The sequence below is a fragment of the Mya arenaria genome, chromosome 15, assembly GCF_026914265.1.
Source record: "Mya arenaria isolate MELC-2E11 chromosome 15, ASM2691426v1".
Classification (NCBI taxonomy): Eukaryota; Metazoa; Mollusca; class Bivalvia; order Myida; family Myidae; genus Mya; species Mya arenaria.
This window is the reverse complement of record NC_069136.1, coordinates 33,798,105-33,812,736: the sequence shown is the minus strand read 5'-3', so window position 1 is coordinate 33,812,736 and position 14,632 is coordinate 33,798,105. Positions and strand designations below refer to the sequence as shown.

The following is a 14,632-nucleotide window of genomic DNA, read 5'->3' as shown; positions in this document are numbered from 1 at the left end:
GTAATATGTAAATATGACTGTTTAAAAAATAATACTATTTAACATTTTAACAAGAAAAAAATGCTATCATAATATATACTGATGTATCAACTATTGACAAAAAAAAACACTCTTTTTTTTGTTCAAGGGAATAAACCCATCTACTTTCCTTAAATGTCCTAATAAATTACTTCCCTTGACATACACTGTTTTCAGTTTGTTATCCTGAAGCAAATTCGTGCTGCAGCAACGCCTTTGTAATTAACATTGATGTCATATTAAACAAATGTCCTTTCTTATGATGTAAAGGTAGCATCTGTCTATGCTTTTTGTGTGCTGTACATGATGCTTGCTTATAATAATAATTCAAATAATTTATAAAAAAGAAAGAAAAGTCGTCAAAGTTGATTAGCTTACCTGAGTTATGGAGTAAGTTAGGTTGGATTTCTATATATGCTTAGTATGAATTTTATCATAGGATTGTACATATTCTCAAAAAGGTCATCAAAGTTGATTACCGTACCAGTATCATAACTGAATTATGGAGTGAGTTAGGTTGGATTTCTTTATAAGTTTAATGTGTTTTATATCATAGAAATATGTTTACTCACTCTTAAATATACACAGGAGAAAATATAGTGTGTTTGTTGGAATATACAGGATGGGAAAACTGGTATGGCATTTTGGACAGAAATTATGTTGATTTTTTTCCAAAAATTAAAACAGGAATGCGTTGATTCCATTTTGTCAGGACACAGGTTATTTACTAGTAGACTGATATGTGCAAGACATCAGTTGGTTTATTATAACTGATTAAGTAAAGCTAGATTGAGAAGAAAGAAGAAAGCTGAGTAGTAAACCAGTAAGTCATTTTTGCGACCTGGTCGGGCTCAAGTCCACGACCAGTTGGGTTAGAAGCAGGCACCTGTACCGCTAGACCTCTTATCAACCTTGTGGGAATCAAACCCACTACCCAGGCACATGTATCGCTGGACTACTCTTCCACTGGTGAGGAAATTAAACCCACTACTTTTTGGGCGAGAGGCAGACACCTGTACTGCTAGACTACTCTCACCCTGGTCAAGAAATTGAACCCACTACCTCTTGCGCCCGAGGCAGACACCTGTTTTGCCAGACCACTCTCACCCTAGTGATGAAATTGAACCCACAACCTCTTGCGTGCAAGGCAGACACCTGTACTGTTAGACCACTCTCACCCTGGTGAGGAAATGGAACCCAATACCTCTTGGGCGAGAGGCAGACACCTGTACTGTAAGACCACTTTGACCTAGCTTTGCCCCTGTTGCCGATTCAAACCAAGGAAAAAACAACTATGATGATTTCTTAAAAGCATATTTTCCAGTAAAATTAAACAAACATATGTTTTTTCAGCAATTGACGCTGCTAGAAACCTTAGTATTGAGCCAATCCTCGGAGCAAAGGAGCTGTGTGACCCGGAAGTGGACCATATTGGTGTGATGGCATATGTTGCATACTTCCTCAAGTTTAAGCCTGTTCGGACATCTGCAGAGAAGGTCGTTTTCTCAGGTCTTCCCAAGAACATATCTGTGGGCCAAGAGGTTCGTTACATTGATGTAAAAAATTAACAGTGATAAGTTAAAACAGTTCTTAAAGTTAATTTTATGATTGAGAAATATGAGATCATAGACTTAAAATATAATGGCTGCACTCGAGTCTGGAATGTATAAAATAAAGAAGTTCATAGGTAAATTTAAGGTGTTATACACTTCCTTAATATGTATATACTATACAATGGGCAGATTGTTCAGAACTTTGTTAAAGTAAGCAACGTTGTTAATGTCATCGTTGTTAACTTAAAAATCTTTACGCTACTGGACCTTAAATTAACCTTGATTATTTCTTAAACAAGATTGTAGACAACTGTTTTCGCTCTACTTATTTGATTTTAAATCTGTTAGCACATCATTAAATATTTCACATTAGAAAGTTAACAAACCTTGTTAACTTTAACAAAGTTTGTAACAGTGGGCCTGATATGTTATAACATATTTGATTGGATGCCTGAGTGAGTAAACTTACCAGTTTTATAAAAAAAATACATTGAGCATATTTTTGCTTGCTGCAGCTAAAATTATAATTATACTCTGAATTGAAGTGTATCATGTTATTTGGGGCTGGATTACCTCTAAAGCTTTAATTTGAATAAAAAGTCACTTTTACTCTTAAAAAAAATGAACAAAAATTAAACAACTATAATCTATTTTACCTTTTTTTTAACATGTGTATATAATATATAGCAACATTTTCCTTTGTATTTCAAGTTTGAGTTAAAATTTCCAGGGAAAGTTTGTTTTAAGATTAAGGAAAACAAAATAGTGCAACTACAACATTTAGCATGATTTGTGTTATGCATTATGCTTTGTGGGGGGGGGGGGGCATAGCTTAGTGATTAATTGACAGGATTGGTGAAAAAAAGTTGGGACACCATTGGAGAATGGTGTTAAAGAAATCTTCTGTATAAATCTTAACAACTGACTTAATAAAGGCAGTAGGATCGGCGCCTATTTTTTAGGTAGGGTCAGGTAACCAATGGTATATTTTTAGGCCTTACATGGTACATATTAGAATTGACTATAAATCAGTTGTTTTCACACTTTTGAATGATTACATAAAAAAATGAAATAATCTTATTTAAATCATGATCATAAAATTTAACAGTCTAATGGATTGCCTGACATTTATGACTTTATTTTTTTTTAAATGGCATAGCAACGTTTATAACTTCCAAATTTTTACCCATATGCGAAACATTATTTAGCGTCATTTAAGCTGCTCTCTCACAGATTGACCGTTTTAAAATCTTTTATATATTTTTTTTCTTGAACGGAATCAATCTTTGTGTAAATATCTGGAACCCAATGATAATAACAATTGATGGCCAAATATCGGATCGCAGTTTTTAATATTTAAATTTGAAATTTGAAGTTTTTTTGTCTAAAAGCGTTACTTTTCAAACGCTTCAAGAAATGATTTTTCAGTATAAAAAAATCATTTTTTTAATGTAAATATGAAAAACTGAGTTCTAATTTTTTGTTAGCAGCCTTATATCACTGGCTGTCAGACATTTATGCAAAAATTGGCTCGTTCTAAGGCAATTTTTTTTTTTTAAAAGTTGTCAAAACGGGCCAACTGTGAGAGTGCAGCTTTAAATGTCTTTGTTACAATTGTATTTCAGTAGTTCAATCTTTTTATTGTACAAAGTGAAAAACATTAAAACATTACAAGTTACATTATATTAATCATTTTCGTTGACACGATTTTACACGATAATGTTTTTTGTTGTGGGGGAAACTATAATACCCGGAGGAAACCCACTTGTCAACGCCAGCCAGGTAACCACAAACTAAACTCACATTTTTATTTAATTTATGGCTGTGTCTAGATCCAAAAGTTTTCTTATTTTAAGATATTACACCAGTACTCCAAAATGCACATTATTATATTTTAGTGTCTGAATTCATTAATTGCCACATGATTGCTTTGTACTGTTTCTATACAGCTGCACTCGCACAGATTAAACGTTTTGACAACTTTTTTAATTTTTGTCTTGGAACAAGCCAATTTTCGCCCAAAATCCATTGAAACCAGTAATATAAGACTGCTGATGAAAATCAGATTGCAGGTTTGGATTTTTAAGTTCAAAAATTGATGTTTTATGCATTTTTCTTAAACCGTTTATAAGTAACGGTTTAAGCCATAAAACATTAATTTTTGAACGAAAATATGAAAGTTTACGATCTGATTTTTTGTCAGCAATCTTGTAATATTGGTTTGCAGATATTTAGGCAAATATTTGCTCCTTCCAAGCCAAAAAAGTTGTTAAAATGGTCAATCTATGAGAGGGCAGCTTTAACGCCTGTAAAATCCAAGATGTTGAAACAAGTATGTTATTATAAACAAGGCCAATTTATGTCTCATTATTAAACAGCATGGGTCATTTCAATGTTTTCCATCATTTAGTGACAGCATTATAATCATTAAAAATTGACTACATCTTCAACTTCATCAAATTACAATAACAATGATGACATAATTGACCAAAGTTTACTGAAAAGTTGTAAAAACATTTGTGGATCAGTGAACCAGGGAAGTTTATATTGGCCATCACTCTTTATTGTACCAATATATGAACACAATGAAATTGTAGTGTAACCTCAGATTCAGAAGTAATTCTATATCGTATCACGTGAGTTAATGTATTAATTTTCATCATTTTTTTCATTCCATTTTCGTTGCAAATATTTGTGAAGGGTGGGGCTGCTGCGTAAAGGAAATTTTTGCAAAGATTGTGCTGTTGTGATTTGTGTGTGATTCTTAAACAATAGACAGTGGTCATTCACTGTATGCTGTATTCGTATGAGGTTCATATTTTCGTCACTGTGAGGTTGCAATCAGTGTTTTAACAAAAGGAAGTGGATATTTGTAATTTGGTAATTTGAAACATCAAATAAATGTGGAGTGGACATTTACCTGCGCTTATGGATTGAAAATAGCAATAACATACCTGTAAACAGTCTGTAATATTGTGTCATTTAAGGAAAATTATTTAGGTGTTTTAATTTTGTGAATATTATAATTTTTTGAAAATAAGTTTTTGAAAATAAGTTTTTGAAGCTTGGATTAATTAATAAATTATCAAAATGAGCACAAAGCAATCACCGGCCATGCAAGTTCTGGTGAAGAAGTTTGAATCAATGAAAGATGTAGACAGAAATCATAGTCAACCTGAAAAGCAGCTGCGTAAATTTTCACTGCGAGATATGGACACTCAGGAAGCCAGCCTTAATTTCGGAAGTGGAGAGCGAGAAGAGAAAACGATAACATTACGTCGGAACTGGGTTGTCGAATCTAAAAAAGGGGAGCCAAGGAATTATGCAGATGTGGTCATTCTTGGAAAGGAGATGGACGTTGTGAAAAGATCGTCAAGGGAGATAAAAAGGGATGCAAGTAGACGCGCGAGTTCGGCGCGGAGAATTGTGTCCATGAAGAATATTCTGTTTTCATTTCCACCAATGAATGCATTCTATAAATGCACTGTGAGTTACTTTGTGTTCATTGAAAATTGCAATTTGCTGTTCTCAAGCTAAAAGGTCGGCCAAAAATGTTTGAAATTTTTTTCAGCGTAATTAGCTTAAATTAGTATCTTTTATATCTCATATTGCTGAATTACTAACTTAACTTATTTTACGAAATAAAAAATAGTTTAATGTAATTTTCATAAAAAGGAAAAATTAGATGAGTTAGAAATATCTTCTAAATGAGAATATTACACAAATAATTAAGTTATGCCGAAAACCGAAATGGTGTGCTTAGCTTGATTCTGTTATAAGGGATTTATGATTGGGGTCATTTGCTGGCTGTCTGCAACGGCTCTCTACATCCATATCTGCTGTTTGCATATGTTACAAAACTAAGAACAAGACATTAATATCATGGGAGCTTAATTAACTGTGTCCGCATCTAATCAGCACGCACACAGAATTGCGGATATTTGCTTATCTGAGCCTTTTTTCTGGCAGCGCGCATCAAAAGTAAATAGAGTTTTGCTTTAAAGCATAAAGAAACAGTGGTAAAACATTAACAAACAATTAATGGCATAAAATGCAAAAAATATAATTGCTAAAAGGCGTTTTCACACATACAGAGGATAAAACTGCTTTGTCTGACTCTTTGTTTAGTTTGAATGTTTTTCGGAATCCCTATGGCATTTATGCATATGTAAATGTGAAAAAAAGTATGTTACTATTAAAGGGAAATCACTTTTTTACTATTTTATTTATATATATATATATATATACATTTGGGCTAAAAAAGGCAAAATTTTGTCAATTCATTATCTGAAAACTCAAAACCAGTCAGTTTTATATAGTATATACTATGCAAACGTGTTACAACAAACTAGAAGTTATTTTTTCCATATTTCCATAATATTAATTACTTCCCTTTTTGATAAAAATTGCTTAATTGTTTTATTCAACAAACTGAGTTGAGTTGAGTTGAGGATAAGTTGTCCGCAGGTTATATAGTTTTGGCTGGTTTGCACATTCAATCAAATCATTTGATTGTTAATTGGTAAAACAAAACTAATATTTTGTCTTATTTTGACAAAACCAAAGAATTAACCAGCTTTATACAATTGTCTGTTGATGATATTTGTAATCAGAAATAAGATTTTCTTGATTTTTTTTTTTGCGGACATGTAATATTGTTTTTATTTTTAAATGCGGATCACAGAAGTGGACTACGGATGCGAACTGCATGCAAATAGACAAGCTGGAGCTTCTCCTAAACAAAATTGTTCAAAGCTTTTATTCTCATTTCTCCACAGGTGAATTTCACTTGTGAATTTAAAATAAAGTTTAAAATTTATGGTTACATGCAAGCGATAGAAGGGAATAATTAAAAGAAAGAATTTCGTAATTTGAGGAATTGAATAATGCACCTGAGTAATTAAATTGTGAAACTAATAAATGGATATCTCTTGCCACACAAAAGAAGTCAAAATTAGAAATAAAATACCTAGGTTACTATCTGCTCTCTACTAAATATTTTCCTCATTGTAAGAGAAGAATATAATATGTCACTTCATAGTTGGGAATATATCATTACAAAACATGATATTCCCCCATAAACATATGTTCTTCTTATCGGCAAAAATTCCTGTTGTAAAAATGAAATGGATTATATTGTAGTTTACACATCAGTATTTCAAATACAAGAGACTTAAAAATTTATCCAGATATCTTTTTATTAATCAATTGACTGGGTTCAAGCCCCGCATAAGTTCTCTTGATTCGAGGCCTTTTGATAAAGACACCTTCAAGCCATTTCAGCTGTTAGATAGCTACGATAATATTTTAAACAGTGCAGTTATTCTGTTGAAATTCTCTCCTTTGTGAAATAATTCCTAAGATTTGAATCAAACTTGCCCCAGTTTTGGTTTGAAACATGGAGACAACAGTCGTGAAGATGATTCAAAGTAAGAGAGAGATTGTCCAGTGGTATAGGTATCCACAAAGCATCAAAGGGGTTGTGGGTTTCAGTCCCACCGGGGTCACTTCTCCTAATGGACATTGATACACTGAGGTTTCCAATAAAACGGGGTCGAGATTAAATCAGGCTTTATCTATGATGTGTCACTGATTCAAGGTTTAAGATAATAAACAAACTAATAACTGTTAGCTAAATTTACAACATTTGTTCAAAATTGTCCTTGTATTTTCAGGGGTCATTCTCGATCAGCCTTGAGGATGACGATGTTTCCCCCGGTGACATACGGGCGGATGTTGTTGGGCCCGACTCAATGGCAAATGTCAACTTCAACTGGACTGGGCGCACAGGGCATGGCTTCTTTACGCCGTCAGAGACTGGCTTACATAAGGTAAGATGGAGCGAAGTAATAATGCAGTTTGTAGTTCGTAATTTTGAAAAAAATAAATACACTTATTCACACTTTGAATGCATTTTCATGTGAAGGTGAATGTCGCCTATTGATTTAAGGGGTCATTTGGTCAAAGTTAAGGTCACAGTGACCTTGAAGCAAACAGATTGTCCAAGTGAAAACTTGACAATGCCTGCACCCATGGCCCTCAAATTTGACTTGGAGGTTGGGCCTGACCAGTAGATGACCCCTATTGATATTGGTCACTATGACCTTGAATGCAAAAAGCTTGTGCGTGTGATAATTCTACAATGCCTGCACCAATGGCCCTCAAACTTGACCAATATTGATTTTGAGGTCATATAGTCTAAGGTTTTTACAGTGACCTTGTATGTGAAAAGCTTGTACCAATGTTAACTAGAAAATGTGTAGATTTTTGGATTACAAGAAAATGGGAAGATTTTTGGTCCTCAAATTTTACATAGCGGGTGGGTGTGACCAGTTTATATGTCATTAAAATGTATGTCATATTTACTTTTTCCCTGCTGCTAAGAGGATACATGTTTATCTGCAAATATCAGTCATCATCTGAACATAATTAGAAACTGTACCTACTATCCTCACAGTTTGAATGGTCATAATCTTAAAACTGCCTCAAAGGCATCCAATGTCAATGACAAATCAGCTGTCATTTTGGTCCATGCATATTTCATTCCTGACAACATGGCGCTCAGGGGGGCATAATGGTTGACAGACATCACTTGTTGAGTAATACACCACACTTTTGAAATAAATTAGGTATTTCATGTTATCAATGAGTATTTCAAATTTCTATTTTCCCATCATTGTATGACGTATAACAGAAGAAAGTAATGTAGTTGCCGTTATGATGGTTACTCTTCAGTTTTTAGCTCAGTTATGCCCCTTTTAACTTAGAATGGGAAATTGTTTACATATGATGTAATATGTGATAACTGAAAGGCTAAGATATTAAACATGGTTCCTAATCATAATTATCGAAGGCAATTTTGCTGAAAATGTTTATAGCAATCTTAAGTTTGTTTTATTTTTTTCCTTTTTTTTTTCCTTAAATAGATTAACAGATTAAAAAGGAATTCAACCCTCAGGTTATAAATTTAAAGCTACAAATCTTATTTACTTAGTATTTTTAAAAGACAGCTGCAGATTTAATATACACTTGGTTGTTATCTTCACATGATTGATTTGATTGTTATGTTACCATAGAGGTTAAGCCATCTTACACCAGATATGGACTGTGTTTATTGTCAATTTATCACATGTAAAAAAGAAGGGTTCTGAGTTTATTTCTTATTTATTACATGTATTTTTTTTTTATTACGATGAAGAATGCGATGCAGAAAACATTATTGAAAAATATGTTTAAAGCCTTTCGAGACCTGACTTTGTGTGACAGCTTTGGGTATTATCTCTCATCTGTGGACCAATTTACACTTTTCAAATAAATCCTTTTTTTACAGCAACTTTAGTGGCAACCTGTATAAAATACACACATGGTCAAAAGCTTTATTTCCTTTTAAATAACCTTTAGGAAAAGTTATGATTAGTATGAATTTTGATTTCAAGCTCGTCTTGTTTTGCAGAAAATTGTCCAGGAATTGTCACAACCTCATAGTGTCATCATCGTCTTCTGCATCATTCTTGAGAAAAGTCATTATCTTTGGCCATAAGTCTCAAGTTCAAGATATTCAAATGAAACTTGGTACAATTGTTGCAAGGAACAATTCACAGATTTGTTACGAGGCCCATAACTCTGGTTTGAATAAAATTAGTGTTAAATTATGCCACTTTATCGATTGAAAAAATTAATAGACGAGCGTTGGCTGTTTGCTCCAGGGAGCTCTTGCATAAATGATTTTCAAGGAGAAACTGTTTTTTAAGAGTTTTTTAACAAATCTTATCTGGTGCTTAACAATTTATAATCTTTCTGTTTCAGTTGACGGTATACTGCGAAGATCAAATAATCAATGGTTGTCCCGCGACCTTCAAAGTGCTGGCTGATCGCTCCAAAGTCACTTTCACAAATGTGGAGATGTGCTCCATCGGTGCATCAACTGAACTCAAGGTACGATATATTTTACAATTTTTGAATTTCTCTGTCGGGGTACGAGATAAACAATGGATGCCCAGTGACCTTCAAGGTGCTGGCTGATTGATCCATAGAGATATGCTCAATATTGGTGCTCTCGGGTCACAGCTGAACTCAAGATATGAGATTTTGAAATGCAGGGATGTGAATTCCGCGAATCTCATGGCCCCAGAGACACCCCCCCCCCCCCAAAAAAAAAAGAAAAAATTATTTGGTTGCTTTCAGTTGATATTGCAGTTTGCTTCAAATTTAGTCAGGAGAGGCATCAAAAGAGCTCCTTAAAAGCCATTTTTTCTTCTACAGCAGTGCGCTTTTGACCCCAAGAGCGCCCCATAAACCCATGGCCGAAAATATTTCAGCCCTCCAGCTGCCTGGTCAATCACATCCCTGAAATGGTTCTATGGCTATAAAGTACTATTGGAAGTGTCTAGCAATATTTAAAGTGCTTGCAAATGGATTCAAAGATTGTGTCTTTTAATAGTACTTGAATTGAAACTTTTTTTATTATATGCAATCATTTAGGAAATCTTTTTTTCAGGTGAATAGTTCAGATGCAGGCGATGGTGATGTTGAAATTGAGGCACGCGCACCAAGTGGTCGTCAATTAAAACTTTCCGCCGTTCCCCGCCATGGGGGGAATTACGTTGCAAACTTCAACCCGTCGGAAGTTGGTACGTATAACTCAGAGTCACTAGAGCATTGTGGGATATGGGTGGCACAAAAAATCGTTTATCGATATTTGTGATTTTTTGTTTTGGTCATTCAAACACTACAGTTCTCTTGGGCTCTTTTAAGAGTTTATAAACAGATTCATTTTACATGTTCTGTTGTCTATTTTCATTTAATATTTTTGCTTTTCTAATTTGAAATAAATCTAGCTTAAAGCTCTCGCATCAAACTTATTTTTTTGCCTTTAAGCTCATTTTAGAAAATAAAAATCTAGCCTAAGATATTTCAGTTTTCACTCATAGTTATCATATTAGTGCAAAAATTTTGTTCGCACAATGACAAATTGGTAATTCAGTTTTGCTAAAATACTTATTGAGAAATAAAATACCACATAATTTAACTGAGAAAATAAATCAGACATTTTATAGTTGGCACCTGTTTGGTGTTGTGTGGTGTTAAGTGCCATAAAATTGATCTCTTGAAATCCTATGTCTTTTAATGATTTTAAGAATGTTTGATGAAAGATTTTTCTATTATCATATTTAAATTTTTATCCGAACAGAACAGATCCCAAATTATCATATTGTTCAAATATTTTATACCATGACTTTATCTGAGTTTCTTTCTGTTGTAGGCAAGGTCTATCATTTATAATGTGTATGGGTTGTAAAGATTGACAATTTCAACAATTCAATTCTATTAAACTAATATACATTTGATAAGTCCTTCTCAAAAAACATATTTTTAAGCTTGTCTGTTTTTTGAAGAAATTCGACGAAGCATTGTCATAGCCTTTTTGTTCGCGTCAACGGCGTCTTCTTTGCAATAAAAATTATTAAAATTGGTCATAACTCTAAAAATGTTCCAAATTTTCTAATGAAACTTGGTACAATTTTTGTCAGAAGCAATATGCACATGTATAACAAGGCCCATAACTCTTGCTTCGATTAATTTGAATTGTTTCCCTTTTTGCCACTAAAAAAAAACAACAGATTGGCGATTATGTCCAGTTTTAGGCGTTCTTATTAGGCTTTATGTAAGCTCACTATAAATCAAGCTGGTGAACAAAAAAAGTTGTTAAAAGAATAATTAATTTCAGTTTGGTTATTAATATAATAAGTCATTGTAATTATTCCTAACATTACTAAAATAACAATATTATGTTGTTTTTTTATATTAAATTCTTTTAAAAAAGTAACAACTTTAATTAAGTTAATTGAAGTGCATATATTAAAAAAAAACCTTTAATCTTATATAATATAATTAAATGAACATGCAAGAAAATAACAAGAATATTTTTACATGATATTGTATAATATTCTACCATAGAACTATATAAATTGTGCTTTTACTATAGTCATTTTATAAAGACTTCTGCATTGTATTTAGTGTAATGTAGCTGTGTGCAAATATTCAAGAATCAATTTTATTTATTTTCTTAAAATAGTCTCAGTATTTTGAACATCTTTCTTATCTATCATCATCTCTTCCATTCTGCAGTACTATTATCACATCTTTTTCACATTTTCTATTTTATAGTTACAATCAGAGTTTTGTTTATCAAAAAAGTTAAAGTAAGTTATTGGCTTGTTTGTTTTTTCGAAGAATAACGAAAACCTTGTTGTCAACTCTAAACTTGGCCATAATTAAGGCTCAAGATATTCACATTAAACATAGTACACAATGTCATGTTCCCACAGACAATATGTACATGTATATTAGTAAGGCCTGTAATTCTGGCTTAATAGATGTTGAGTTATACCCCTTGTTCATCTTAAAAAAATAAGCTTTGGCCTAGTCGCTCCGCTTCGAGCTCCCTTGGTTTAAGCTCCACTGTTTTCTAAGAACAGTTAGTAGTAGTTATATATATATGTCCTGATTGTCCTAGTAGGAGTTTGTGGTTACAAAGGCCTTGTGACAATATTTCAGGCATATCTTTAATGATGACCGTAACTAAAAACATTTTTATATAGACACGAAACTTGGTATAAAGGTAAAACATACTAGTGTTATAAAGTTTATGTGCTTACAATGAAACTTGGTATAAAGGTAAAATATGCTAGTGTTATAAAGTTTCTGTGCTTACAATGAAACTTGGTATAAAGGTAAAATATACTAGCATTTTAAGTTAATGTGGTGACATTGAAACTTGGTATAAAGGTAAAACATACTAGTGTTATAAAGTTTCTGTGCTTACAATGAAACTTGGTATAAAGGTAAAATATACTAGCATTTTAAGTTAATGTGGTGACATTGAAACTTGGTATAAAGGAAAAGTATACTGGAATTTTTAAGTTAATGTGCTGACAATGAAACTTGGTATAAAGTAAAATTAACACTTATATGATGAAGTTAATGTGCTGGCCAAAAAACGTTAGTATTTCTTTTATGCGCCGTTCCACTTTTTTCCACTAGTATATGATACGGAAGGAGGAATTGTATAACTTTACACAATGAAAATGTATAGTGATTAGTTCCGTAACTCTGACGATAATATCACTTAAATTATTCACCTTGATCACCTAAGAAAAACATGCGGGCATTGCATGGACTCTACTCATGGTGCTCTTCATTCTACATACATTGTTTGTGTAGGATAAAAAGTCCTAATAGTTCTCTGAAAGTGAGCTCAATAAACTGTAAATTTATATTTTGGTGCTTCAGGTACATGATATAATTTTGGTATTTTAAATATTTTTTACTGGCTGATTTTACAAATATATTAAATAAATGATAAAAGCTAAATTAATTACAAACAATTATCATAATAATGATATATTTTTTTTGTTCTTATTTAAACTGAAATCAAATTTGTAATAAACAATCATGCATTTTGTGAAGGCTAAAAAAGTCTTGGTTGTTAAAAGATTTTTCTCTCTGCTTCAAATTTACATTTAAATAATTTTACCTTTATACCAAGTTTCATTTTCTATTCTGCACAAACAATTGTTTCAAATGATACCAAAATGTTATATGGGACACCTTAATAGGAGGACATCTGAGGCAACCAAAATTTACATACTTGTATATGAACTACCTTAAAAATGTAAGATATATGATACAGTATCCAAGAAGTGATATACGTAGACATATCTTTTAAAAAGCTAATTGACTAATGCAAAAAATGCATGATGCTTCAACGAACTGAATAGTACATATACTGACTTAAAATTTTCAGCTTAGATTACATAATCTTCCAGGTATTGTATTTTGTGTGTGAAGTTTTAGGCTATATTTTGAATTAAATCCAGAGGTGTATACAATTATCAGGACAGAGTCAAATTTTGACACCTTTTGCTCCCAAAAATATTGTATATATTTTTAGCTAGAAATTAGATTTCTTTTGATTTTTAAGCAAATATATATGCAAGGCTTTTTAAGCAGCAATAATTTTGGAATTCTTAAGTATTATAAGTAATGAATGATACGTTTTGAATGTCTTTGATATTTTAAAGCACTTTCTTAAACCATAAAAAAGAGCCATGATAATTTATAGTTTTTTAACCACCTCATGTAATATTTCATTGTACATTTCTCAATCTACAAAATGTTCACTATGAACCTTTGCCAGTGTTCATAAAACATCTTAAGTCATTTCCTAACTTAAGTTATTTCCTACGTTACTTAAATAATTTTTCTAACTTATGTTTCTCTCTTATCATATGTTATTATAAGTTAATACTATTTGAAATACTTCACATTCAATAATTTAATAAAAAATACGTACTTTTGATGTTAAAAGCACTTAAATTTTTCTAAATTGTAATTTGACTATGAACATTTTTGGGAAATTTACTTTAGCTAAGAAATGACTTAAGGTGTTTTATGACTACTGTCCCTGGCATATATCTTTTTAATTTTGAGCATATTTTTGTCTTAAGTTATATAAAGTCATTCACGCGCATAGCATTTTCTTGTTAATGACAAAATAATTATAATCTTTTATAAAAAACACCAACATGTCTTTGGACACCATTTATTTACAAATAAGTGTTGTTAGCTCTACTGGCCAAAGGCCAGAAGAGCTTATGCGATGGTAATGTGTACGTAGTATGTGCATCCGTGCGTCCGTGCGGTCGTGCGGTCGTGCGTTCGTGCGTCTGTAAACAATTGCTTGTGAACACGATACAGTCTTCAGTTTTGATTGTATCTCGATGAAACTTGTACAGTATTTAGATATCCATTAGAGCTTGGTTCCTTTCGAAAACCAGCCAGATCCGCCCATGCATGCCTAGATTATGGCCCTTGATAGTATAAAAAAATGCTATTGTGTAAACAATTGGTTGTAAACAATTGGTTGTGAACACGATACAGTCTTCAGTTTTTATTGTATTTCAATGAAACTTGTACAGTATCTAGATATCCATTAGAGCTCGGTTCCTTTCGAAAACCAGCCAGATCCGCCCATGAATGCCTAGATTATGGGCCATGAA

The 14,632-nt window shown here is 32.4% G+C and overlaps 1 protein-coding gene across 3 annotated transcripts in view; it reads left to right on the top strand.

The window, feature by feature from the left end:
- The window catches only part of LOC128218874 (filamin-B-like), a 90,477-nt gene that overhangs the window by 20,280 nt on the left and 55,565 nt on the right, over positions 1 to 14,632 (top strand). For 2 of the 3 annotated variants that reach the window (XM_052926619.1, XM_052926618.1), the window contains exons 7-10: positions 1,372 to 1,559; positions 7,247 to 7,402; positions 9,378 to 9,506; positions 10,069 to 10,201. In XM_052926619.1, the coding sequence (XP_052782579.1) occupies positions 1,372 to 1,559; positions 7,247 to 7,402; positions 9,378 to 9,506; positions 10,069 to 10,201 (606 nt within the window). Of the gene's footprint in view, positions 1 to 1,371; positions 1,560 to 4,265; positions 5,058 to 7,246; positions 7,403 to 9,377; positions 9,507 to 10,068; positions 10,202 to 14,632 lie in introns of those variants that run through there. The other variant, XM_052926620.1, reaches the window with a different exon arrangement.